The sequence below is a fragment of the Anticarsia gemmatalis genome, chromosome 25, assembly GCF_050436995.1.
Source record: "Anticarsia gemmatalis isolate Benzon Research Colony breed Stoneville strain chromosome 25, ilAntGemm2 primary, whole genome shotgun sequence".
Classification (NCBI taxonomy): domain Eukaryota; kingdom Metazoa; phylum Arthropoda; class Insecta; order Lepidoptera; family Erebidae; genus Anticarsia; species Anticarsia gemmatalis.
In genome coordinates, this window is record NC_134769.1 from 7,537,882 (window position 1) to 7,564,636 (window position 26,755).

At 37.1% G+C, this 26,755-nt stretch overlaps 1 protein-coding gene across 1 annotated transcript; it reads left to right on the forward strand.

Moving 5' to 3' along the window:
- Positions 1-6,622: 6,622 nt before the first annotated feature.
- On the forward strand, positions 6,623-26,704 carry LOC142983776 (uncharacterized). The gene is made up of 12 exons (XM_076130789.1): positions 6,623-7,017; positions 10,392-11,082; positions 12,373-12,576; positions 12,840-12,957; positions 13,752-13,940; positions 14,594-14,734; positions 15,474-15,610; positions 16,254-16,393; positions 17,147-17,297; positions 17,948-18,087; positions 18,689-18,799; positions 19,260-26,704. The coding sequence occupies exons 1-12, from the start codon at positions 6,804-6,806 to the stop codon at positions 20,294-20,296; spliced, it is 3,273 nt and encodes a 1,090-aa protein (XP_075986904.1). The 5' UTR covers positions 6,623-6,803; the 3' UTR covers positions 20,297-26,704.
- Positions 26,705-26,755: the final 51 nt, after the last annotated feature.

Genomic DNA, 26,755 nt, shown 5'->3' on the forward strand with positions numbered 1-26,755 from the left:
TATGAAGCTGAAGAGTTTGTTTGTTTCTTTGAACGCGCTAATCTCAGGAACTACTAATTCTTTCAATGTTAGATAGTCCATTTATCGAGGAAGGCTTATATCATCACGCAAGGAACAATAGGAGCAGAGTAGCAATAAAAATGTTACAAAAACGGGTAAAACTTTTGACCCATTCTCTCTTTTGTGACGCAAGTGAAGTTGCGTGGGTCAGCTAGTATTATGAGAAAGCTTATAAGGATGGATGCACTCTTACTTTCTCATCCAATAACTATCGAGTGGATTTGAATAAAAATTTTGCTAGGATGCAGTTGAAGGAAGAAAACGCCTATATTTTATATAGTTTGAAAAAAAGAAAGAAGAAAGAGCCTATTTTTCAAAATTCAACCTGCTACTGTTTAAATTGGGGATGGAATAGGTACAAAGTAAAGCCTAATGCCTATTTAAAACTTATGAATTATTTGCTAATCACGCAGTCCATTGCTAGATGTCTGAATCTAAACCTCGGTATCACCTTACGTCAATAAGCGTCGGTAAGATAATTAAACGAATTTTTGACAACTTTTTCTTACATTTGCTGCTGACACTTTTGCAGGATAAGTTACCCAAGACTTATCTATTATTTAAACTATTAAACTGGCTTTAAGTGTTTTTGTTTTTTTTTTCTGATGGAGACTCGCAAAGCTCGCTAGTTGGTCGCAACGTCTCTTGTCTATGGCAATATGCTCTCCCCAATTACATAGGATAAAACATTATTAAGACGAAATTTATTTAAATTGTTATAACGGGTGTGAAGCAATATTTCTTTAAATTATTTACGATAAAAAAAATACGGTGCTTTGACATTCATTTGCACAGTTAAAATAAATCTACCTTTTACGATTATTTGCAGCCTATCCCAACATTCTAGTAATTTTAGGTCATTGAACTTTAGAGGGGCTTTCCCGAACATTAGCTAATCGGTTAATTAAACAATCAAACACATTTTAGCATTAATAAATAAGGAAATAAGTATTCGCAAATATTTTTATTCTTACACAATTTATTGGACAAAAATGTATGCCGCCGGGGGTTTACCTAGCTGGTCATAATATTTGAATAAGTCTATGTTTGATATTATATATTATCTTTACTAATAAAAGGATCAAAACATTGCATATTGATTGCGAAAATATTATTTAAAATGAGGTTAAGCAATCTTTGTTGCGCTAAGGCTAAGATGGATGAGCACGTGATTTCAGTAGAACAAGTAAACTTTGAATTGTGGTTATTAGGTCACATGTTAAGTGGAATTTTCAAAAATTGTATTTGTCTTTCGAGTTACACCATGAATAACTAATTCTGAGCGACCGGCCAGCGCGCAAATTATTATTTTTTTTTTAAATAAAAGTCAAGCTTGGAATATTCAAATAAACTGTACTTTAAGCTCAAAATAGTTTCTGATTAAAAATGGGAATAATTGAACCTTTCCTAGTTCGTAATCTGATTCAGTCTCAGTTCATGGACGTAATCTGATTCAGTCTCAGTTCATGGAATGTATGGATACCTGTCAGTGTTTTTGACTTATTTTCTAACTATTAGCATATTTAAGCAAAACTTTAATGAACATTCGCGAACGAAACCAACTATGTTTAAGAAATGACTGAATTTAACCCATTACTGTCCTACTGTTGGTCTAGGGCACTACCGGAATAAGGTCAGGATTGAGCCTTGAGTCCATCACAAAAGCCAAAAGCTGGTTAAGTACTTTGTCTTCCCTTCAAGAACTGTTTTAAAGAACTTTTAGGTAGTGCATACCTGAAAATTCTTTAGAACAGTTCTTCAAAGTTTGGGTGGACTTCAAAGTTTCCTTCATCGTTAGAACCAGAGGAAACAGAATACCTACGTCTTTAGTTTTCTATGGAGCCGACGTCTATCGTCTTCTGTTTCGTTTGGTTGATACAGTGGTTCCCAACCAGTGGTCCGCGAACCACCAGCGGAAGTCAAAATATGGTCCGAGAATGATTTTAAAATATCTAATTTGCAGGATGACACTTTATTTTTAATATACGTACATACTGGTCCCTGCTAACAAGAAAAATATAAAAGTGGTCCCAGACTAAGAAAAGGTTAGGAACCCCTGGGTTGGAACAACTGACAACTAACTCGACGCAACACATGGAACTTTGAACAGTCATGGTTGGGTCTGAACCCTCGAACATCTACGTGGGAAGATCATTCTTAGATCACTCTGCTATCGTTGCTCTTCTTTATAATAAGTATGTGTGTAAATATAAGAGTTCTGCAACTACTCCATTTATTAACACAAACATCAGTATCGCGGGCTAAATGAACCGTGCAAAAGTATTTCAACAAAACAGATAAAGGCGCTATATATGTACCAAATCTGTTGAAAACCGGACCAGTGGCTATCTGAAGAATTATTTGATAAATAAATAATAAAAAAAACATAACTGCCTTATATCTTAGTAGCGATCCGCGCTGGATTTATCCGGGTACAAACTATGCCTCTATATCATTATAATTTTCTCGATAATAACTCTATTTACTGGAACTGAAAACTGCGTGAAAATCTGTTGAAATCAGTTGATTATGAATTTATGACTAACCAACAGACGGATGCGGCGAGAGGATTTTATTTAATAATCAATAATATTACGTCTTTTTTCCCTAGAGGTAGGCAGACATCAAATAACGTCACTTGATACGATTCTTACAAAATTCCTTGCCTTATTCACATCCATACATCATAAAACATTTTCTTTTAAAGAAATGCAATGTTTCGAACCGACCCATAGTCAGAATGGTTCATTCTCAGTGTCTAAGGTCCTCTCAGTATTGAGAGAGATTGACAGTGTTGAGTAATATTTATTAATTTTAATTTGAATAGCGCCCTTGTAGCCAAGCTCACCTAGTTACGAATTAAATACTAATAACCAAAAACATTTAAAGTTTCATAGTAACAAAAATTAAATTCGCGATGTTGAATTCATGGTCGTTAGTCGTGTTTACGGCATACAAATGTGTCTGGTCGGGAATCGAATCTGGGGCCGACTTGACTGCTAATGAAGTCGAATTTTACGAGCGCCGGTGGTTACATAATATGACGTAATGTATGTATGTTTGTGTAGTCTTACATCCATTTAGATATTTGAAAAATATGTATTAATAGTTTTCACAAACATGCTCTAATTGTTGACTCCGTAACTTACAATTTGGAACGTTTAGTGACGAGCGTGACCTGATAAACTTGAAAAGCTTTGAAGAAATGCAACCGCGGATTCAATGGTTAGAGAGCACGTGAGGCTGTAAGCATCGTGCTTTTTAGCATCGTGATCCTCATAGATAAAAAGCCAATTCCTGAGTCATCAGAGTCAGAGAGTCAATTGTGGTCTTGAGCCCCAACTTTACTCGAAGAGAGGAAGGTTGGTCCACTCAAAAACAGTAGATAAAATTCTTAATTCCCTGGATTCACTAGGGAAGGAGGTCTGGGTCCGGCCATAACGCTCTCATTCCACGACGCCCTCGGCCAGGACGCTCTCGAATAGAAAAAAACTGTTGGTCCACCACGCTCTCGGCCAGCACGCTCTCACTTTTTATGTTTTTTGGTAGGACACTTGAGTAAGTACAGTTTAGAACAAAATTGTAAAGAAGTTTTAAGAGTGTGTAGTAAGTAATAAAATCCTACTACTATTATAAAGGCGAAAGTTTGTAAGTATGGATGTATGGATGTTGTTATTATATTCAAATTCAAAAGATCTACTTTTGTCTTCGTTGATTAGGATTATTATAAACATATTGTTATTATATTTAAATTATCTTATTATATAAGAAGTCTATTTCAGGTTGAGATATATGACACAAGTTGATATCGCGTCATTCACAATAAAAACTGAATATTTTATACGAAGCAGTTTGATTTATAAGTTCAATCCTTTTCATAGATGCATGTAGTTAGTATTTCACAAATTACGAGGCGTATCCTCTTTTCTCCCTTACCGGGGACGATGGCACTTGATTTGTGTCAACTGGCCCGGTAAACATATCACCGGGCCAGTTAAAACTTATTTTCCCATGTGGCCCGGCGCCGGGCCAAGTCACCGGGCCAGAAGGGATACAGTCTTAATTTTAAGTAAAATAAAATTAGAAGCAATATATTCAAAATTAAATTAAATTAAAGAAACACTTTCGTTTTTAACAGTACTTGCTTCAGCATCCTATTAAAAAAAGGTTTATATAAAAAGTGAGAGCGTGCTGGCCGAGAGCGTGGTGGACCAACAGTTTTTTTCTATTCGAGAGCGTCCTGGCCGAGGGCGTCGTGGAATGAGAGCGTAATGGCCGGACCCGGAGGTCTTGGACCTCCTCTAACAAAATTCGAATAAAGTATGTAATACTTTATTCGAATTTTGTTAACATGATCCGTTTAAAATTCAAGTCAGTATTTATTCCTAGTGTATGCCTTACAGACAGACACACATCCATTGATATCCGTTATACAGAATTTGTCACTACGTGTAGTTATGTACATACATCTGCGAGCCTATTGTAAATAATGTTGTTTTCATATAATTAATGCATGTTTAGTTGTATTAGCACGTTTGTACTTATTGTGATTAGTACGCCGTTTTAAGTTATTGTTATTTTTGCTTATTTCCGGGTTTCTGCAACAGTAATGTATTGTTGAGTATAAAACGCTGATCTCGTGATTTTCGATTCGAGTCCCGAGTCGGACAAAAATATATGGAGATTTTTCTATTTATACCAAAATATTTCTCGATATTAACCCCCAGTATACTACCAGTAACTGCCTTCGTGGTGCAGTGGTTTAGATCGCCACACCGCTACCAGTGAGTCGTGGGTTCGATTTCCACACGGAACGCTTATTTGTGCGATCCACAAACAATTATTGTTTCGGGTCTTATTGTACTTTGTGTTCGTTGTTTGTATGTTTGTAAAAGTACCCGCTTGCGGGAGTTGTCAAAAAAAAATCTTAATGGATGGCCCGAAGCTTATAGGGGGCACTGACTACTATTGTAAATGGCTTAGAACGGCAGTATTTCAAACGGTTGTTACAGGCGTGATGTTTATGTAAATATTTCAGGATTTTCATAAGCCTTCGGAAGGCAAAATCAGAGATTAGTAAAAACGAATCTATAACTTATTATCCCAATATTCTAAAAAATCAATATTTAACTTTTGAAATCGTTAATTTTAACCTGGTTGCTTTTGTCCTACTTTGTAACATATTTAAACAACAATGTAAAGTACTTTTAATAATATTGAGTTGTTCAGCGCCTTTAGTAATTATAAGGGCGTAGTTCAGAAATAGGTAACTAATAGAAAAGTAAAAAACAAATAAACAAAAAATCTTTATTTTATCAGTAGGTATAGTTTTATAGATAGCGGGATGGTAACTGTCTAGGCCAGGTATTTATCTCTTTAGGTGAAAGATAATGTTATTGTCATACCTTTCATATTGTGTTGATAACATATATTAGTATCTATTATGTCTAAGTTATTATTATTATTCGTTTGTATTGATTTTGTAAGGCACGTGGTTTAAGCGCTTGTCTCCCATGCAATTGGTCGAAGGCACATCTATTTAATATAACTAGCAATAGTACAGGCCTCTAAATATTTTCAATAGTTCTTTCAAGTATAAAATAATTAGGTCCTGTATGACAATGTGTATGGATGTGAATGAAGCAAGGGAGATTTGGATCGTACCAAGTGGCGTTCTTTTGTCTCTGTCTACCCCTATGGAATAAAGACGTGATTTATGTACCTGTGAGGAAATAATTAGATCACTTACCGTTATGGCATACCATTTCAATTCCCTTTCGAATTTATACCTGTTTAAGTAACGACTAAGTACTAATCGCTTGCTAATCGCTTGCTAATAAGGAGAAAGAAAAAAAATCGTGGGAAAAGCGGCCTTTCTGATAAATCTTAGAGAGCTTTCGAAGGAATGAAAGTTTATGAAGGAATATAAAATTTGATTCAAGGCCTCAAGACTTTGATCCAAGGCCTCATTAGAGAAGATCTGTGCTTAGCAGTATACCAATAGTGTGTACCTACCTACTTAGTTACAAAACTGGACGCTTATTCTTACTGGAGGTAGGTTATTGAAATCAGCCAAAGAGTAAATGTATGATTAACGACTTAAATCCAAACAAGCTAATAACAGATATCAAACTCTCCGCGATCAAGCATTGTTACTCAATATTGGAACACAAAACATGATTCATTATTTCCTTGTCATGAATCACTAAAGCGCTTCTTATGCCATCTATCAAGCCATTACGTAAACATTTAACCTAACAAAATGTGAAAGTTGGCACAGTTGGCATGAGTCACGGTGTGCGTGGTTTACAGTTAGACGTCACTAGATGGCGTTACAAGACAAAGATGACAATTTATTTAATTTTGATATTTTTGCGAAATTAATTTTGAAATTATTATATAATTGTGATTAATAAAAAAATGAAAAGATTTTTCATGTAATTAATACCAAATAAGATCAATATAAATGAATTTTAACTTTGAAAACCAACGTGGCTGTTTGCGATGATTGCCTTTGCGTGACTTTGTGTACGAATTTCCATTGCACAAAAAATTAAAAAAAGTGCGAGGTAGCGAGAAATGGCGTCGCAAGTTGTTTTTTATTCGTAATCAATGTGTTTCTAATCGTTCTTTATGATTCTAAAAGCTATACGTGTTGTTAAGATAATATAAATCAGTTCCGTCGATGTTTAATTGACGAACAGTGGTTATTTTATCGTGATTACATCTTTAGCCGTCGGACAATGGCGTCCTCGAACGAAGCGAGAGTTACCCATGTAAAAGTTAGTGAAAATCGCGATTTTGCTGACGATTACTGCGGCTCCAGCAGCTCAGAAGATGCCGGCGAAAGTGCTAAGCGTCGTCGTGTCGTGCACGACTGTAAAAAACTGTCTAAACAGGGACACGGGACAAGTATGTCAACGGATCCCAAACATACACCATCCTTAGAATCCAAAGGTATAAATCCGTTCTATATGTACTTACTAATCTCGTACACTCATCTTGGGAGTATTCAATAAGGTCTTTGAAGTAGTTTCTTGTATTTCCTCGCCTAATATTTTGGTGGGAAACTTGGTAACCTCTCATTTTGCGAATTACATCATTACAATAGAGGTCGTAGGTGTTTATAAACATAACACATGCATTTTACACCGTATTACTATATTTTTTACGCATTTTAGTTATTGATCCAGGTCTAGAGACCATAGCTGTGAGTAATTAGCATAGTTTTATGCTGTTGATTTCAACTTGCATCATAGTATGACCTTGGTTTGCTTGAGTAGAACTTTCTATTATAGAAATAACTGTACATTGCTGAATTGTCTGATATGAAAAATTGTCAATTATTTATATTGGAGCTGTAACTTGTTTGTTAGGAGACATTTTTGCTTTTAATATGTTCCTATAGTTTCTCCACACTTAAATATTGATACATTCAATAAGTCTCCTAATATTTCCAAGTTGTATATATAAGGATAAAGTTTACAAGCATTCTATCAACAGATAATATCAAAGATTCCTTGAATTCTATCACTTGCAAAGTTTTCTTTTATTTGCTCCTCTAGAAGTCCCCATGGTCTCCTTATATCTAACTATTGAACATAGAAAAAGTTTTTGCCCGACCAGACACCTATTCTCATCTTAAAGATAAGTCAGCCTAAAAATCAACAAACAGCATCAAAGGAGTGACTTCCCATAGTACAGTATATGGTAGTCTAGGTGCCTGTATTATTCTGCATCCCTTTACTTCACTCTTTCCACAAGAAAAATCTTATTAATATCAGTTATTAAGCCTGTTTCAATGTAAAAGAAGTAGGTAAAAACACATCTTATGGGATCAATGGGATTAAAGTTTACATAGGAATGGAATCAATGGGATAAAATTGTACTTTATCTGGACAAAGTCAGGCCTTTCCGCTAGCATCTGATAGAACATAATATTAAAATCTAAACTTACATATTTCTCTATTTCTTTAAGCTTTAAATTTAAGAATTCTGGAATTATGGGAAAGAAGTGTCAAAATTATGGCATAAATATTTTAACCATCTATTAAAAACCTCAATTTCTTACCTAGGGACTTATAGTAGATACTATGCTGCCCGGTATTTAGCAAAAGATTGCTCCCTGCTACACAAGACTAACATTGTAAACATGGGTTTCCTTCATACACCTCTGCCTACCCCACCTGCCGGTATAATATGTGGATATATTTCATAGACCTATGCCTTATCATCAATATTCATCTATTGCAGATGATTAAGGCAGTTGTAAATGTATAATCTACACCTCTGCCTACCCCCGCAGTATCACTACGTAGTACAAAGCAAAGTTGCTTCCCATGTCTGTCCCTATGTCTATATGTATGTAAGCTTGCATCTTTTAAACTGAGTGAGAAAAGAGTCGCCAGGAGTTTCATGTCAGCTATTCTCACTGGCCTTACGAACTGGCGGTAAATTCACTCTCTGTAGCTAGCTATTATAAATGTCAGCATTTGGCCTTAATAATTGAATTTGATTTTGAAAAAAGAAACTATGTAGCACAAACACGATTTTGTTTCTCTTGAATCAGTCAAGAGGTAGGTTTATGTATAAAAGTTGAAAAGTAAAGTGTTTTTTGTAAAGTAAATGTTTAACTGGGTGAAGATTGCTAGTCTACCTATAAGTAAAGATTTACTATTATAACTTGTTACTAAGTAAACTAAATAATTGCAATCACAGGTTACCCTTTAGAAACTGATATAAAAAGTGTGGGAAACTGAATGTCCATATATACATTCCACTTGTTATGTGAAAATTCTAGTATTCTTTAGTCTATAGAAAAACCTGAACTAATTGTTCTTTAAATGCGTTTGTGAACAGACTAGAATATCAATCTGACTTTGCCTGGGTTTCAGTAATAATTCAGTATTCAGTTTATTTGCCAATAAATTAAATAGGTAGTCTTTTATCCCTTAAAATTTATGTTTAATATAGTCAAATATTTATAGTGGTATTCAAAGTTAAAAAAATTTGAAGTAAATTCAATCTTCACAAGTCTCACAGTTTACAGAAGTGTCTGATAGCATATCTGATAGATTACACACAGAAATGTATCAAAAAGACTGTATATCTACAGTTTTTGATCTCAACTGTAAGAAAGTACAATAAAAAAAATGATTACTGATTACTTGACTGATCTTTTACAACTTCCTTTACTTTTAATTGTGTCGTAATGTACATAAAAAAATGGTCATTCTTTTTCAACTGGTGTTTTTTCCATTACAAAGCATTTTTGTGAAAAGTATCTTATTTTTCCTTATTCCTCAACTTGTTTGAGAGTCCCACTGTTGGCTAAATCCTTTTTGTACCTGCAAAGTACTTAATGATGAATTCTGACCAATCATTTTAGAATGAGTCCAGGATAACTGTAGGCCAGTTTCTATGAAATTGACTGCCGTAGCCGAATATCGGCTAGGACAGTTATACCTGAAGTTACGACTTTTAATTTTCCGTAATAGGTAAATCTTCTTATCTATAATATTAAAATGAATCGCTAAACGTGTTGTTAAGAGCAAATCTCGAAGCAGCTGAATCGATTTCTTCTAATCTAATTCTTTTTTTTTATAATATTCCTTGAAGTATGAGGTCTTACGGAGAGGAAAATTTTTAAAAAATGCAGAAAAAAATTTGTAATATTCAACCATTAGGCGTTATGAAGCCGGGTAGCTAGTTCTTAATAAAATGTCAACGTATCTTTTAAGCCTTATTTCCTTTTTTCCTTTTCACCTACCGTGTGTGTATTTCCATGTGTGACATCATTCACATTGTACAATTGTAATAAGACAGATGCGCGGATAAATATCAGTTTTCCTTATATAATAACTACCTATTTGATTAAGAAAATAAAATAATGCCACGACATGATTTTATGTTATGCACTTTATGTCACTTAAGCCCGTAATAATAAAAAATAAATTAAGCCCGAATTCCATTTTGGTGGAAAAACGAGTATGCAGCCTGTGCTTGCGAGCTTAAAGAAGTCATAAATGTGTTCGTTTTGCTCGCGGTGGAAACCTGGCTGTAGTCTAGTAAATAATCGTCGTGGTCCTGGTCTTTACAAAAACAAAAAAGTATCTATCTATTAATTTAATTGTCAGTGAAGAACCTCTCTATGATTTTAAACCGTATGTTTTTCCAAAAACTAGATAAAAGATCAATATTTTGTGAAAACGTATTTCTCATTATTATTTACTGCTAGCAGTCCGATTTCCGTAGACATTAACGTGATCCTTCAACATGAATTTATAATTTTTTCAATGTGATTGATGAATTCTTCTATTTTATTTCTTCAGGTAAAAAGCGGAAGATCAGCGAATCAAAAGATCTCTGCATATGGGGCGAAAACGCTCGCCCATCGAAACTAAGCAAGATATGGCCAGTGTTCGACTCGGGAGGGTATGGAGACGCAGCGGTCCTCAACCTCCACGTGCTGTCCAAGGCATCCCCACTGAAAAACCCCCTGCTCTTTCAAAACTCAAATCATGACTTCAGTTTGTCGGAAATTCATCAGGAACCAAACAAAAGCGATTGGTTTGGAGGCCTCAATGCGTGGTGGAAGCAGTCCCACATGTCTAACGCTACAGCAGACGATGATGTCACTAAGAGAATCTTCTCCTCAGTGTCCCGTCAGTTGAGGATCATCAACACACACTTCCAAAGGTCCATGTTTAAATACAAGTACCCGAGAGTCACAAGGTCCAATGTTCTTCTTGAAAGTACAGGGATACGAAGACCGGCTACGCATTTTAACCTGTCAATGAAAGCGATAAGGTTCCAAGCGACTCCTCGAAGGGAATTACCGTGTTATGGTAACTTGGAATTGCCTTTAAAGATGAAACAAGAGAATGTGAACTCTCAAGTGTACCCTGCAATTGGTAGGAGTGTGAAAACTGAGAAAATAAGTGAGGTTAAAGTGGAGAGTGACAGAGTTAAGGTTGAGAAAGAGAGGGACAAGGAGAAAGAAAAGGACAGAGAGAGGGAGAGGTGAGATATCCTTTTCTTATACATAGAATAATCTTGTTCAGTTTTGACTGCCTCCGTGGCGCAGTGGTTTATGTCACCACGCCAACACCACTGCGTCGGGAGGTCGTGGGTTCGATTCCCACACGGAACAATTATTTGTGCGATCCACAAATAATTGTTTCGGGTCGGAAAAAAAAGAGAGTATGCAGTTCTTAGCCTACACTATGATTAAGTCCATTAAAAGCCTATCAACTTTATTTCTAAAGCAGTACAGAAATGTTAAAATACTTGTAGGATTCACAAAAACGCGTTTGCTGTAGTCATATTTTCTTCTAGATCAGGAAATTTATATTAGTCATTGAACATTTTACTTTACCCTTTTTATAACAATTTTACATTGTTTCTAATCGAATGTTAGCGCGTGAGTAATCGTTACTGATAATTATCTGTTATCAATGTTTACCGTCATTTAACTACACTATTAACGGTAATTTACTTAATCTATCTTTGTTATCAATATCTAGCGTTTATCGATTTTAGCAGCATTTCCCGGGTGCAGTAGATTAACTAGTAATATTAAATTGTATATCCTGTCTCTAAACTTGCAGTACATTACACGCTTTTAGCTTTGAGCAATATTTGTTGTTCACTGAGACTTAAATATTAAAGTCAAAGTCAAAGTCAAATATTCTTTATTTCATAAACTTTAACAAGTATTTGAAATCGTCAAAATATTTTTTATCTACCACCGTTTCGGAAAAGCTGTTGCTCGTGAGAAGAAACGGCAAGAAACTCACGGCTTGCTCTTTTTAAATGTCAATATTTCCAAATTAATAACAATGTCATAATAATGAAATAACAAATTAATAACAATGTCATAATAAATTAATAACAATGTCATAATATCAAATTGTAACTTTACTCTGGACATATAAGAGTATCCTGACAGAAACACTCAGGTGATCTTTTTGTTATGGGTTATTCGAAAAAGCCTACACAGGAATACTGTCCTACCCCTTAACAGATTCACATAATAAACTCCGCAATTTGTTGGGCACTACAGCCCAATAAATAAACAATTAATAGAATCTATAACTGTCTTACTGCTGGACGCGGGTCTTCTTCCCGTCTAAACGGGGAAAGTATTCCAGGCATAATGTGGGCCAAACTAAGGGCCATTTACACGATTTACGTATAAGTGTCGATAAGACTGATGTATGAAAAAATCTGTCTGAATTCTAATTGTCAAGCTAACCGATTCTTATCTAGAGGTATAAAAACCAACCCTAATTCTTGTCATTTTGTCTGCAGATCCCATTCTTCAAGGCACGGCTCATCATCATCATCATCATCATCGTCTTGCCACCACTGCCGGCGGCGCGCTCGCATCAAGCGCTGCTCTATCGGTGTCCAGTGTCGCCGCGATCGCGCCGCGCCCCCCGCCCCCTCCGCCCCGCATGACGGCTGGGGGCCCCTCGCTGAGAACCCCGAAGTTAAAGGACTCAAGTATCACAGGTATGTAGTAACTACTAGAATATAGGAACTGGGAAACCGGTTTCCATGCCCTTGTAGTCAAGAATTATCACTAGCTTAGCGGTTAAAATATATCGCGATGAATTATTGCTTGACTTATGGTACTTTAAACTGTTCTTGAAGCTATTCAAAGTATCTATCACGCTTTTAGCCAGTGTGGTAGACTCAAGGCCCATATCACCTCCCTTTCTCAAGAAACCTTGCCCAGCAGTAAGATGCTCATTTTATTCTTTTTGTTTTGCTAGACTAATGCGAGTGGAGACACATCCGAACGGCGGTGCGAGTGTAGTCTACCTGCACCAGCGTGATGTGGATATGCTCAATACACAGCAGCAAGAGTCACTTGCTAAAGAGTTCCTTAAGGTAAGAATTATTTCGTGGTCTATAGACGTGTACGTAGTTTGAAGGCGTATACGTAGTAGTTTAAGTTGGGCGTATACATTATAAGTAAATGAAGTGATCAATTTTGCAATGTTTTAATTACATTAAGGCTGATTACTCAATATTTCAAACTCTTCCTTTTTATTTCATTACTTCCTCATTCGGAAAAGAGACTCGTGCTCGACACACGTCGGGATTATCGGTTTAGCACTATTTTCCAAACTACGCTTTTAAGCTTCCTACACTTTAGATATCATTCAAAAGCCAGTTGGCATAAAGTGGTAAATGTCAAGCCGTAGTATAGCCTACGGTAGCATCTGAGTGATTTGTAGCTTCAAACAAACGGAGTGGCTGCCGTATTGATTATTTGTTTGCCAAGCTAAAGATCTTATCGTATGGTTGGTGGTCAATCTAGTGTCAAAGTTGTTCAAGCCGCCCGAAGGCCTTTGACGTGGCTTAAGCTGAAGATAATAAATAATAAATAAATATTGTTGGACAACTCACACACGGTCACTTGATTCCAAACTAAGCAGAGCTTGTACTATGGTAACCAAATAACTGATAAACATACTTATATACTTCTAAATACATACTTATATAGATAAATTGACAACCAGGCTCAGAACAAATACTCGTGCTCATCACACAAAGATTTGTCCCGGGTAGGACGAACCCACCACACGCGGCGTTACGGTTGTTGCGGCGAGGTGACCGCTTAAACCACTGCGCCAAACGTGCAGTTATTGTTAGATTAAAATGATGTGTTGTTCCTACAGCTGGTGTTCTCGGAGGACGCGGGCGGCTGGGCGCACTTCGTGTGCGGCGTGGTGCGCGGGGCCGCGGCGCGCCTGCCGTGCCTGCTGGCGCACCTGGCGGCCGAGCACCCCGCGCTCACCGTCAAGGCGGGCGTGCTGGCGCGCGCCTCCGACATCGAGACCACCACCGTGTCGCGCTACTACCAGCAGGCGAGTACCACTACCGATATTCCCTTGCTACTTGTGCCCGATTTCTGACTACATTTAGCGGTAGTTGATCTATTCAATAGCGTTTTCTTTAGATGAGTTTAAACGCAATTGAATAGATAAACTACCGCTAAATGTACCTCAAAAACCGGGGGTAATACCACTAGCACCACTACTACCACTTTTACGCATTTACCTTTTAATTAGTACTGTCTCACTCGTCTTTGCGAGCGTGCTAGCGTATACGCAGGCACGTATACGTATACATGGGCACACGCTCATATTCAAGACTTACGAGGTCGACCATGGAGCATTGGCACCTGCGTGCGCATGGGCTTTATGTGACGTGCTTCTCTCCGGCGCAGTCACCTATATTAATCATACATCGTAGTTATACTCTTGTAGAGTACGCGCTGTGTAACTTTGTATGTCTGAACCTAAAAAGAGGCCGACAAATACTAGGAGTGACAGAACGGGACGCCGTTGTCATTACATCTTTCTCAATCTCATTGTTGCTCTCTTGAATTTAATTTTCGCCTTAAACGCAGTAAAAAGTAACGCCATAAAGTAGAATAAAGGCCCGAAATTCGATCAGTGATTTATCTATAATTATTTCATCATCCACCAATTATTTAACACGTAACGTATACGTACAGGTGCAACAGTCATACGCGGCGGGCACGTTCCGCTGCGGGCCTCTGCACCAGATATCGCTGGTGGGCACAGTTCACGAGGAGGTCGGCGGCTACTTCCCAGACATGCTGGATATGCTCGCACAGTGCCCGTTTCTTAATATGGTAAGTCCTACTTATAATGCTTGGATGGATAGTCCTGTATGACAAGATGTATGGATGTACTTTCACTTTATTTTTTGTTATAAAAGACAACCCCGCTTTAAGATTTGCTCTTGTGTCGCGGGGATTTTTACAAACACACAAAGTACAACCAGATCCGAAACAATAATTATTGGAGTGCACAAACAATTGCTCCGTTTGAGATCGAACCCACGACCTCCCAACGCAATGGTACGCTCCCGAAGCTTGTAAGGATCGTACCAAGTGGCGTTATTGGGTCTCTGCAGACCTTTATGGAAACAAGATACAATTTTATGGGTGTATATTAGTAAGTTTTGCGCGTAAATTTACTGAATGGTTAATATCTTCAAAAAGGACATGCATTATGTCTTGGTTTGCTTGACGTCTCGTTACAATCTGTTGGCGTCTACGGCCATCGTCTGCATCAACTGCGCCGAAACGTCCAGAAACGGCCCGCTGACTCATGATAGTTTAATTACCGTCACCTATTTAATCATAACCGGAACTCTGGAACCCTAAGCCGTTTAGATAAAATAAAACTAAGGCCACCCATCTTTGGTATATCCTTGCCGTAGCTCGCTTAACCTACGGATCATCTACTAGCGAGAGAAACTGGCTTTGAACATCTCAACACATTTTTTTTTTGCAAGATTTCGTATTAAGACACAAGAATGGTCGTTCTTTCAAAACAACCTTGTTTAATAAATCAATAAATTTTCAGACAATGCCCTGGGGTCCGATGGCCGCCGTGGAGATGGAACCACAAGAGTCCAACGATGGTCCCATCCTGTGGATCAGGCCGGGAGAACAGCTGGTCCCGACCGCGGAACTTGGCAAGAGCCCCATCAAGAAGAGAAGGTATGATCATTTCTATTTCTTAGAGTAATAGGGTAGTCCTGTACTCATATAAGGTTTATCCAACATTTTCATTATACCGTAGGGTATGTGTTTTTTTTTATTGTTGAAAGTGATAGCCGAGTGGTATAAGTTGACACCTCCCACGCAAGTGGTCGCAGGTTCGAACCCAAGGCAACACACCAATGACTTTTCGAAGTTATGTGTGTATTAGAAATAATTGTCACATGCTCCAACGGTGAAGGAAAACATCGTGAGGAAACCTTGCATGCCTAAAATTTGTTTAATACATTTATTGAGAGCATGCAAAGTCCCCAACCCGCACTTGGCCAGCGTGGTGGACTCAAGGCCTAACCCCTCCCTCATTACGGGAGGAGACCCTTGCCTAGCAGTGGGACAGTAATGGGTTAAATTTATTATTATTGTTGAATTTAAAATGATTATAGCCTAAGACAAACTCATTTTAATAAATTTAACCCATTTCTGTCCCACTGTTGGGCTAGGTTCTCCGTTCCCGTAATGAGGGTGGGGTTAGACTTTGAGTCCAGCACGCTGGCCAAGTGCGAGTTGGGTTGGGACATTTTATTAGGAGGATCTGATCTGACTGGTTGTCAACTTTCATATTAATAAAATTATTTGTTCTCAGGACGGGTATCAACGAGCTACGCAACTTACAATATCTGCCACGTTGGAGTGAGGCGCGCGAGTTCTTGTTCGAGGATCGAACCCGGGCCCACGCGGACCACGTCGGTCACGGACTCGACAGGATCACCACTGCAGCCGTTGGTAAGTCGCTTAACTACATATATATAATAGAATACGGGAAATATCGTGGACATGCATTTTACCTGAACCTGCAACCTACCTTGACGGCCTCCGTGGCGCAGTGGTTAATTCCACCAAGATTCCCACACGGAACAATTATTTGTGCGATCCACAAATAATTGTTTAATCGTCATTCCAAAGTAAAATGCGTGTTCTCGTTAATTCCCGTAGCCTATTATATGTCAAGAATGCAAGCGAAAGTTTAAAAGTTATGGCTTAATTATAATTTTGCTATTTAAATGTGGTAACAAAAGTATATTTACGTCAGTCCTTACCTCTTGTATCCGAACGTGTAGGGAGAGGTTTATTCATCCATGTTTCGCCATTAACAATGTGAGTCCCATGTCAAGGGGAGCAAGCTTTTTGCTAAGTTTATATAAGTTTCGCTTGTTCCTGATAATTTATATATAAAATTTACATGTCAAAATGTTAGTTACCGTACTCCTCCGAAACGGCTAGACCGATTCTTAGGTCTGAGAATCGACCAATATCCTTTTTCATACCCCCTAAGTGACACTATTTTAAAAAAAATGTATATGGCAAAATAAAGTTTGCCGGGTCAGGTAGTAAATGTCTAATACACATTTATAATAGTAGCCCAGCAACACTTTACCCGAACCGGAAATCGAAGCCTAAACATCGTGAACATATTATTATACATGTCGTAGACACAACCGTTCAGAATTTCTTAGTGATAATAACGTTTGTTTGCAGGTGTATTGAAAGCGATCCACTGCGGCGATGAGTCAGACCGCGGCCGCATCACCAAGGACGTGGTGGCGTTCCACGCGGCTGACTTCAACAAGCTGGTGCAGCTGTTGCAGCTGGACCTCTACGAGCCGCCCATCTCGCAGTGTGTGACGTGGTCAGTATTTTAACGACATGACGTTTAATTTGCTATTAAATAGTTGTTAAAATGTAATTAGGTGAGGTGTGAAAAGGAAGAAATTTATAAAAAATTATATAAGTATGCATTATGCATATCTACATATACATACACATTTACAATCATGAATGTTATACTCAAAGGTGTTAGGAATATGAAAAGTACTTAAGTTTTGCTATTACACAAATGAAAATGAAAGGTTACTATCAGATTTCCAATGTAGTTTCATAAAATAATCCAAGCAAATTTCAATACCCACTGCTGAGTAAAGTTCTCTCCTCCAAAATTTCTAAACCTGTCAGACGTTTGCTTCCTCTGACCGTCCGATTTTAAATGACGTTTGTCGTTTAGTCTATATCACTGATTGTTTGGAGCTCCTCGCATGATCAATTATTGTATCAACCACATTGTAAATCTTTTGGCGATTGAAAAGAGTGGCCGTGAGTTTCTTGCTAGCTCTTCTTACAAGGTTCTACCCCCTTCCCCAGCTAGTGGTAGATTCAGTAATTGTAACGACTATCATAAGTATCAATATTTGACCTGGATGAATAAATGATTTGATTTTGATTTAGAAACTATAGCTAAATTTTCATTAAAGAAAAAATATTAATTCCCTATTTGTATCACAGGTTAGAAGAAGCGAAATTGAACCAGTTACGTCGCGAAGGAGTGCGTTACTCTCGTTTGCCGCTCTGCTCCGACGACATCTACTTCTTGCCGAGGAACATCATCCATCAGTTCAGGACTGTGTCCGCTGTCACCAGCGTTGGTAAGTATTTGTTAAATACCTCCTTTGTGTAGCACATTCGAGTAAAAACCTTCATGACTGGTATTTTTTTTTTAAAGACCACTTCTGCACTAAGCTTTGATCTTGTGTCAAACATATTATACATCTGTTGGTGGATCGCGCAAATAATTTGTTCCGTGTGGGAATCAAACCCACGACCTTCCGAAGCAATGGTAGTGGCGACATAATCGTAAAAAAATAATCAATCCCGAACACCAAGGGGCAAGTATTTCAAATCATGTGTCAGCCGCAAGGCAAAAGCGACGTCGCACGACTTATTCAATAGCCTAGGGTCAAGCAGTGGGCAGCTTGGCGAGCAAAGTCCGGCAATGCCGCCCCACTTCGCCCAACGGCGCTCGCGACACACACTAATTCTATGGAACCGAAGAGTTATCAACGAAATGTAGCAACGAGATATAAGAAAAGAATATATATTTCGTGTTCAAATATTATTTGAAAATATTGGTACACTTATTTTTTAGCTGGCAGCTTTCATTTTTAGAGCCTGGGTTCGTTTGTTGTCTCGTAACTTGTATATTTGCTTTGAAATATGTTGACTATATTGTAATGTTTGTCTGTACAGCGTGGCATCTACGCCTGAAGCAGTACTACCCGACTTCGGAGGCGTCGTCGCCGGCGGACGAGCGACCGGCCGCCGATCCTCAGCCAACAACCCCTATCAACCATATTACTGGTGAGTTTACAACTTAACCTTTCGTATGCCAGAACGCCGGTCTGCGCGCCAATTTTTAAAGCTTAGACCGTAGAGCTGCGCGATATAGACGCAACGCACGTTTAAAATGACGCGGCAGATGGGACATTTCTGACGCGGCGCGGGTCCGGTATACGAAAGGTTAAAGCAACCCCTAGCTCCTTCGTACACAACGCGATAAATATCTCCAATACGCAAAGATTCTAAGAGGTTTGTTACACAGGTATATGAGTTGCCGTTATATTTGTACATAAGAATATTATGTCAGTGTATCTTACGTATTTATAAGCTTAGGTTTTTTTTTAACCTCCTTTGTTCTCCTCCCATACGAGGTAGGGGATTATAGTAAACTGTGCCTAAAAATAAATACCTAATTGTAGGTCAAGTTGTGGTTTACACTTGATATTATTAAATTTCTCAATAATAAATATTTCATTTTCAGAAACGAAATCATCAAAGTCGTCGAAACACAAGGCTGGTGTTATAGAGATGCGAGCTTTGAGCGCCAAGTTTCAACACAAGATGCAGAAGTCTGCGCTCAAAATAGAACGATCAAGGAAAAGTGTGGAAGTGCAAGTGAAACCGGAGAAACAAGACAAGAAAACAGACACAAAATCTGAGAAAATTGAAAAAGTTGAACCTAAAACTGAAAAAAATGATACTAAAGTTGAGAAAGAAACAAAATCGGACAAAGTTATAGATAAAGTTGATATCAAATCGGAAAAAAATGAAGTGAAAATTGAAAAATCTGAGTCTAAACCCGAAATTAAGGTTGAGAAACCTGACAGGCTTGATGCTAAGCCTGACAAAATAGATGGCAAGTCTGACAAACTAGATGGCAAGTCTGACAAACTAGATGGCAAGTCTGACAAACTAGATGGCAAGTCTGACAAACTAGATGGCAAGTCTGACAAAATAGATGGCAAGTCTGACAAACTAGATGCAAAATCAGACAAATCCGAATCTAAAACAGAGAAGACTGAAGTAAAAACACCTGTAAAATTAGATCCTAAATCCGACAGAGTGGAACACAAGGAGAAACCTGAGCTCAAGATTGACAAAACAGATTCTAGGTCTGACAAAATAGACCAAAAGTCAGAGAAATCTGACAAAATCGATCATAAGTCTGACAAGATTGAAAAAACTGATGTTAGAATTGATAAAACACAATCAGAGAAAGTGAAACTAGACTCAAAGTCGGATAGAATCGACAAGGATAAGAATCACAGGCATAAGGATGAGAAACATCGGTCGGAGAGATCAGAACGTGACAAGCATGACCACCACAGGCGTCATTCATCGTCACGTCACAAGTCATCGCATCACAAGTCTGAAAGGCCACGTGACCACAAGAAAGAGCACAGGAGTTCCGACGACAGGAAATACGATAAACACAGAGAAAAAAGCAACAGTAGGGATAAAGTGACCGTCGAAAGTGACAAGTTACCACAAGAGGTGGTACATCGACCACCTGATTAGGGTCAGTGACCTCTAGTGACAATTAAAAGTGAGTTGAATTTGTTTTGTGAAGGATTTTGAACGTAATTATAAAGATCTTTTGCCTTGACGCGAGTGGATCTCATTTTTATTTAAGGTTTGAATCTTGTGAGAATGGAAGTGGAAAGAAACGTAGGGGGCGCTGGTGGACCATGTTCTATTATTTTTTATACATAGATCAAATAATCGGTAATAATATACTAATGTGTATTTCACACACGAAAATTTTAACCTTGAGGTAAAATGCGTCAGTTTAAACAAAGATTCCAAAATCGGTCTAGTAGTTTCCGAGATTTTCACCTACAATAAATTATCTTTGGCAATAAACCCGTCTCACTAGCGCCGCCATGCGGAAGCAATCCTAATAAGTTGAGTTCTAAATTAAAATCGATAATAATCTTATTTATTATACTAGTATAAAACAGAATGCCTGAGTGTTAAAACATAGTATGTCATTCTAATTTGTGGTAAAAATTTAATATTTTTCTATTAAGTACAATCATGGCTTGTTCGGAAATAATTTAAGTTTGTTTCTCTTTTTGATAAATGGTATAAGAAAAGGATAGAATATATGCAATTGTACTTTTTAAATTGTTCCTTAGTTTCTATGGTTTGCTAGACACATTCGGGTCGGCATCAATCGGCCCAGCTAGGCGGCAAAATTGAATATTATATGAAGATGAATGTTTGAGAAAATGCTTTATAGAAATCTCGAACGATCGGACTCGAGAGAGCTACCCGATCGGCATAAGCAAAAACCTAATGTTATAGTTGTTAGGGTCGTCTTTCCGTTTCACAAATAATGATAATAATGTCCTCCTAGCCGATACGGCTACGGCAGTCAGTCATTTGAAACTGGCCATCTGTGCAGGACTTTGTTTATAGTGTCCAAGTGTGTGCACAATACACAGGTACACTCTCTATTCCATCACTCTCATAGTTTGGTGGTACGGATAACCGACACAACCAGTGAGAGGTCAGGCGCAGGATCAACGGCTTTACGTGCTCTCCGAGGCACGGAGGTCTTCGACCTCAACTTCCCAACTCCGGGCAATCTCTAAGAAATTCTTAACAGAAAATCTCAGAACAGACTTTTTGGCCCGACCCAGGATTCGAACCCGAGACCTCTCGCACGGCAGCCGCATATATTACCGACCGCGCCACAGAGGCAGTTCCACAAATACCGCATAAACGTATGCTTTGTTGAGCCGACCCAATAACAAGTGCAGTATTTACTTCGAATCGGTTTTGTTGTTCGAGAAATACTACCGAATCGAACGTGCCGGCCCAAATATGTGTATAGCTTGCCTATAGACACTCATACATTTTTACTGTATTGCATTTGTATTCTGTCCTTACTTTATTGTTCTTTGTCAAAAAGAGACAACACTACGTTTAGTTATTGCGTCTACCGAATAAGTATGTTATAATTTGTGCATCGGCCATTTGCCTACATTCACCAATCATTGAAGGGGCCAAACACACGTTAACCTGAAAATTTCGTATCTACATCTGAAATGTGACGCACTGAAATATAAAGTTTCTGTTAACTAAAGATAAAAAATAATCAATACGAAAGTAAAACATCTTTTTTTTTACAAAAATCATAGAATATTAGTATACACATACCCTTCTGTACCTTTAAGCATAGCCAGGTCTCTAACCTACCGTGGGCAACTGTTATAAGTGCTGGCCAACCGTGGGCAACGATTAAAAACGTGTGGGCAACTTAGAAAAAGAAAATTCAGAGTGTCTCCTGTCGACTTAAATTTTGATCTACCAATTAGTTAAAGATATTCTTTATATTTCAGTGCGACAGTTCATACAAAATTAAATTCAGAGTCCTTCATGAAATAAACAAACACTGTAGGTTTACTTTGTACATATAGTTAAGGAACCTCGTAGAGGCAAAGGGAACGAATGAATGGATACGCAGTTTTAGATTTAACTTAAACCAATCATAAAATAATTTTGATAGTAATCTCTCCATCCTTTTCTATCGTTCAGAATCGTCATTTGCTAGAACGAGAAATAAACCAATCATAAAATAATTTTGATAGACATCTTGAGTGAGTAATATATTATGCATCTGTGAACTCGGAATCGCGTCTTTCCGTCTCTCCATCCTTTTCTATCGTTAAGAATCGTCATTTGCTAGAATGAGAAACGTTGAATGTTGTCAATCGCGAAAATCTCGCTTTTTTGCGTTCCTGCTAACAGATGTGATCCAATTCTATCAATATAAATGTTATTTATATTACGTGAAGATTATCACGATAACGCGTTATTTAAATCCTGTTTGTCTTTACGTATAAGCCAGCTGGCTTATTCCTTATAGAATCAAATTCTTACCCCCGGTTTGAGTACATTTAGCGGTAGTTTATTCAATAGCGTTTTTTATATGAGTTTAAACTCTATTGAATAGATAAACTACCGCTAAATGTACCTCAGAAACCGGGGGTAAATCGATCAAATTCAAACTACTTATCGAATGCTGGTATGAAAATCGAAAAATTAAAATTATTGCCGTTTTTATCCAGTCAGAAAAAAGACCTAGCGGAATCAAGTCAAAATAATTAATTTATGTTACTCCTTGTTTAATTTGTTTAATACGTTTCTTGAGGGCATGCAAAAATCAAATCATTCACTAATTCAGGTAAATTATTGGACTTATGATAGTCCATCACTAGCTCGGAAAGGGAAGCTAGCCATAATAATATGAGAAGAGCTAGCAAAAACTCATGGCCACGCCTTTCAATCGCTAAAAGATTTACAATGTGGTTGATACAATAATTGATCATGCAAAGTCCCCAACCCACACTTTAGCCAGCGTGGGGTACTTAAGGCCTAACCCCTCTCCCGTTTGGATGATTTTTGCCCAGCAGTGGGACAATATCCGGTTAAAAGAATCCTTGATATTGGGTAATAATCTGTAACATTTGAACAAATTTTTAAGTGCAATATTTTAAATTGCTGTACCCATAAACGTGTCTCAGTATTCTTTCAACGTTAATGGCTTTATTTTACGCAATTTCCCAGTGATCGAGTATTATTATTTCAAGATTGAGTTGATTTGCGGATCCAAAATATTGGTTTTGACGTACCGACACATACATGATGTACTTCACCGTTACATAGTGTTTAAAGAAACAAGGTTTGATTTGCAGTATAATGTATGTATGTAAATTTTATACATAGTGCATTTTGGTCAGGCCTATTTCTAACTTTTCATTTTTACATGATTATATATGAGTGTGCCTTTAACAATATATTGCTACTCAAAAATAATAATAATAGCATTTACCGTTGTAGTGGCAACACTAAATCTGTGTTGCCAGTGTAAATAAAAAAAAACAATTTCGAGAAAATCTAAAACTGCGTCGCGTATGTGATCTGTGAGTTTTAAACGAAGACGTAAAATAAAAAATATAAGTAAATTAAAGAATAAAAATTTAAGTAAAATATTAAATTTATTCACACATATTTCTAAAAATTGCACTAGAAGAGTAAAATATATATTATTATTATGATTACTATAGTCTACCGCCTTTTGTTACTGATTTTGGAGTATAATTGTCTTCATCACTTATGAATAAGTATTGCTTAACTATCAGATGGAATTTTGACATTTACTGTCACTATCCATCGGTTAGGTTATCCGAAGCTTATACATAAGTCTTGAAACTGGCCCTGAACAATTGAGAGATGTTTTTCAAGTCAACAGTGAGATTTAATGTTACTTGAGTATTTTAATACCAGCCTGGGGACCTGAATCCTGAAAAAATGGTCTATTCTCTATCTAGCTAATATTGATTAATTTTACACGAAGAATTACTGGTTTATTCTTAGCCAGTTAACTTAAAAGCGTTTACAAACTAGGCCCTTTTTTAAACGGAAATATTCGTTGTACGTAAATTCGTACGTACGAAAGTATTTACATTGCACGTACGAAATTGTGTACGTTGTGCGTACAATCGTACGAAACAAAACCTGTTTCGATTAATTTTAAATGTGCGTAGTTTGTAAACGTTCTTAGTCCAATCACAATTAGTCATGTAGACAAATAAAACTATCTACTGCCTTTCGATTGAATTCAAAAGCTTATTCCACGTATTATTTTTTACCAATGAAGAAAGAAGCGCCTCTACCGTATTCCGAAGGAACTATTTTATCAAGGAAAAAACGTTCCATTTTAAAGTAATAGCTCTATACAAACTGTATATGGCCGTCTCTTTCACGGTAGCATTTAGATAGCAATAACAATTCAGTTTAAATTTTCAGCTTTTTATTTCGTAGATTTGCGTTCCGTTACGAGAAATCTACAATGAGGTACATAGACTGCCTATTTCTTGATTATTTACTGCATTTGACAATATACACTATACGAAAACAGTCAGACTAAAACTCAGTTTAGTTTTTCTATATTTTTCAATCGTATTTTAAATCACCTGTCCGTAAACAGATTATTTCAGACGACGCTAAAGCCAGACTAATTTAAGTGATTTTTCTTCCAATAATAATGATTTAGACAATGGCGCTAGAAAAATCATAATTCTTTCAGGGCACGCTGATGAGTGCTTCCCAGTACTTATTTCCTTAAAGTAGCACAATATTTCAATAAAGAATTGGTGCGTATTAGAGGCAACGCATTCCTTTAATGTTCTTAAAAACATACTTTTGCGCTCTAGGTCACTCTGGTTCTGCACTGGAGAAGTTAAAAGTCCCAGAGCTCCTCCATCCTTATCCATCTCCATTCACACATCAAAAGAGAGTTACTGGAATGGTTTTTATTCGCAGCACCACATAAATCGGCTTTTCCCCTCAGGAAAGTAGGGTATCCGATAGGATATTTCCCCTCGAAATTAAACAAAGGTCACTCTGGTTTTAACGTCGTCTCTTCACTATTAAGCAGTCAGCGATTTAGAAATAATCCTCAATGATCGAGGTGTATGCTTATAAACGAAATAATTTAAAACAAAGTTTGTCCAACACTCGCACTGAAGTTTTCATGCCTTCACAAGTATTGTAAATAAAAGAAAACCTATCATAGTTTTCTAAAAAGATATATTTTGCGCAAAAATGTCTTTATTCGTTGTTTTTTTTTTATTATAAAATTAATTTAAGAAAATTTTGTGAATTTACGTTTGCCCGTCTTTGCGATCGAATGTATATTTTGAATATTTTATACTGTCTAGAATAAGTGTTATGGACTCAATCATTTGTGTATTGGTTTACTTTCGAAAAAATCAAATAAAATTAGAAAAATCCATGCAATTACCTGTTTTTCAAGAGATCCAAGAACATTTTTTTGTTTCTTTCATAAGTAAACCTTATCATAACAAAGAATGTTTGTATGGTAACTCTTAGCCCGAAAATATCAAAAGACATTTTTTGTGTTGCATACACAGAATTGGCAACACTGCAATAAAAGCAGAATGGCTACGAGTTTGGTTTCTTTTCACTTCATAATGTAAGTTTTCGTGAATTAAACAAAAATGATGATGTATCGTTATTCGGAGTCAATTCGTCCAATGCAAGTCAAAGCCAAAATCAAAATAAAAGATGCCTTATTGATTAATTACATGTTAAGTGTATGGCGTGTCTGTCAATTTTATATAATTGTCATTGTAAAGCACGAGTTTTAAATGGTAAAATTCTGTGGTTAGCTGAGGATTGTACATTGTATCCGGTGTTAGTGACAGTCTATTTATGGAGTCTGAACACCATAGTCGCCGATCTGTCGATACATGTCGAGGACTTGAGTTCTAAGGCTTTATTTCATAGATTCAGCAGTCATCGGTGACTCTGGACTAAAGACTCCTTGAAACACAAAAAAATAAGCAGCGCGGACTGTAATCGTAATTTACAATACAAGTTAGTTGTTTAATCATGATGATTATGCATCATCTAAACTGTGTGTTAGTAAATTGCTACAACATATGCTGCAAACAATCAACTTGCATTGTTTAAACTAGATCCGATCAGAACCGCTATATTTTTACCGACGAAAGCGTTGTGAGCACTTTTTGATTTGTCGAGTATAGCCGACCGCGGCGGCCAAAAGGTTAAATAAAGGATAGAAATTCAAGATTCATATTCAATTGTTCTAACATGCATTACAATGTCCGATAAACCACTAGCCACGGAATACTATTACTTGCATATCGCATGTTGATTGGAGTGCACTTTATCGTTTAATGGATGGGGCAAGAATCAAAGTACGCGGCAGTCCCTGGCATATTTGACTGGCTTTCGACATGGCTCGGGTCTCAAGTCTGCACCACAGACGTTAATGTGATTGATATTTAACATATTTATGTTTAGGTGGTTAATTTATTGTTTCACGTTCCCATTATTTTTTTGAAAATAATAATTAGATTATAAATAGAATGTCTTGTTTTATTTGTTTACACCTTTTAACTAAATCTAAAACCATACACA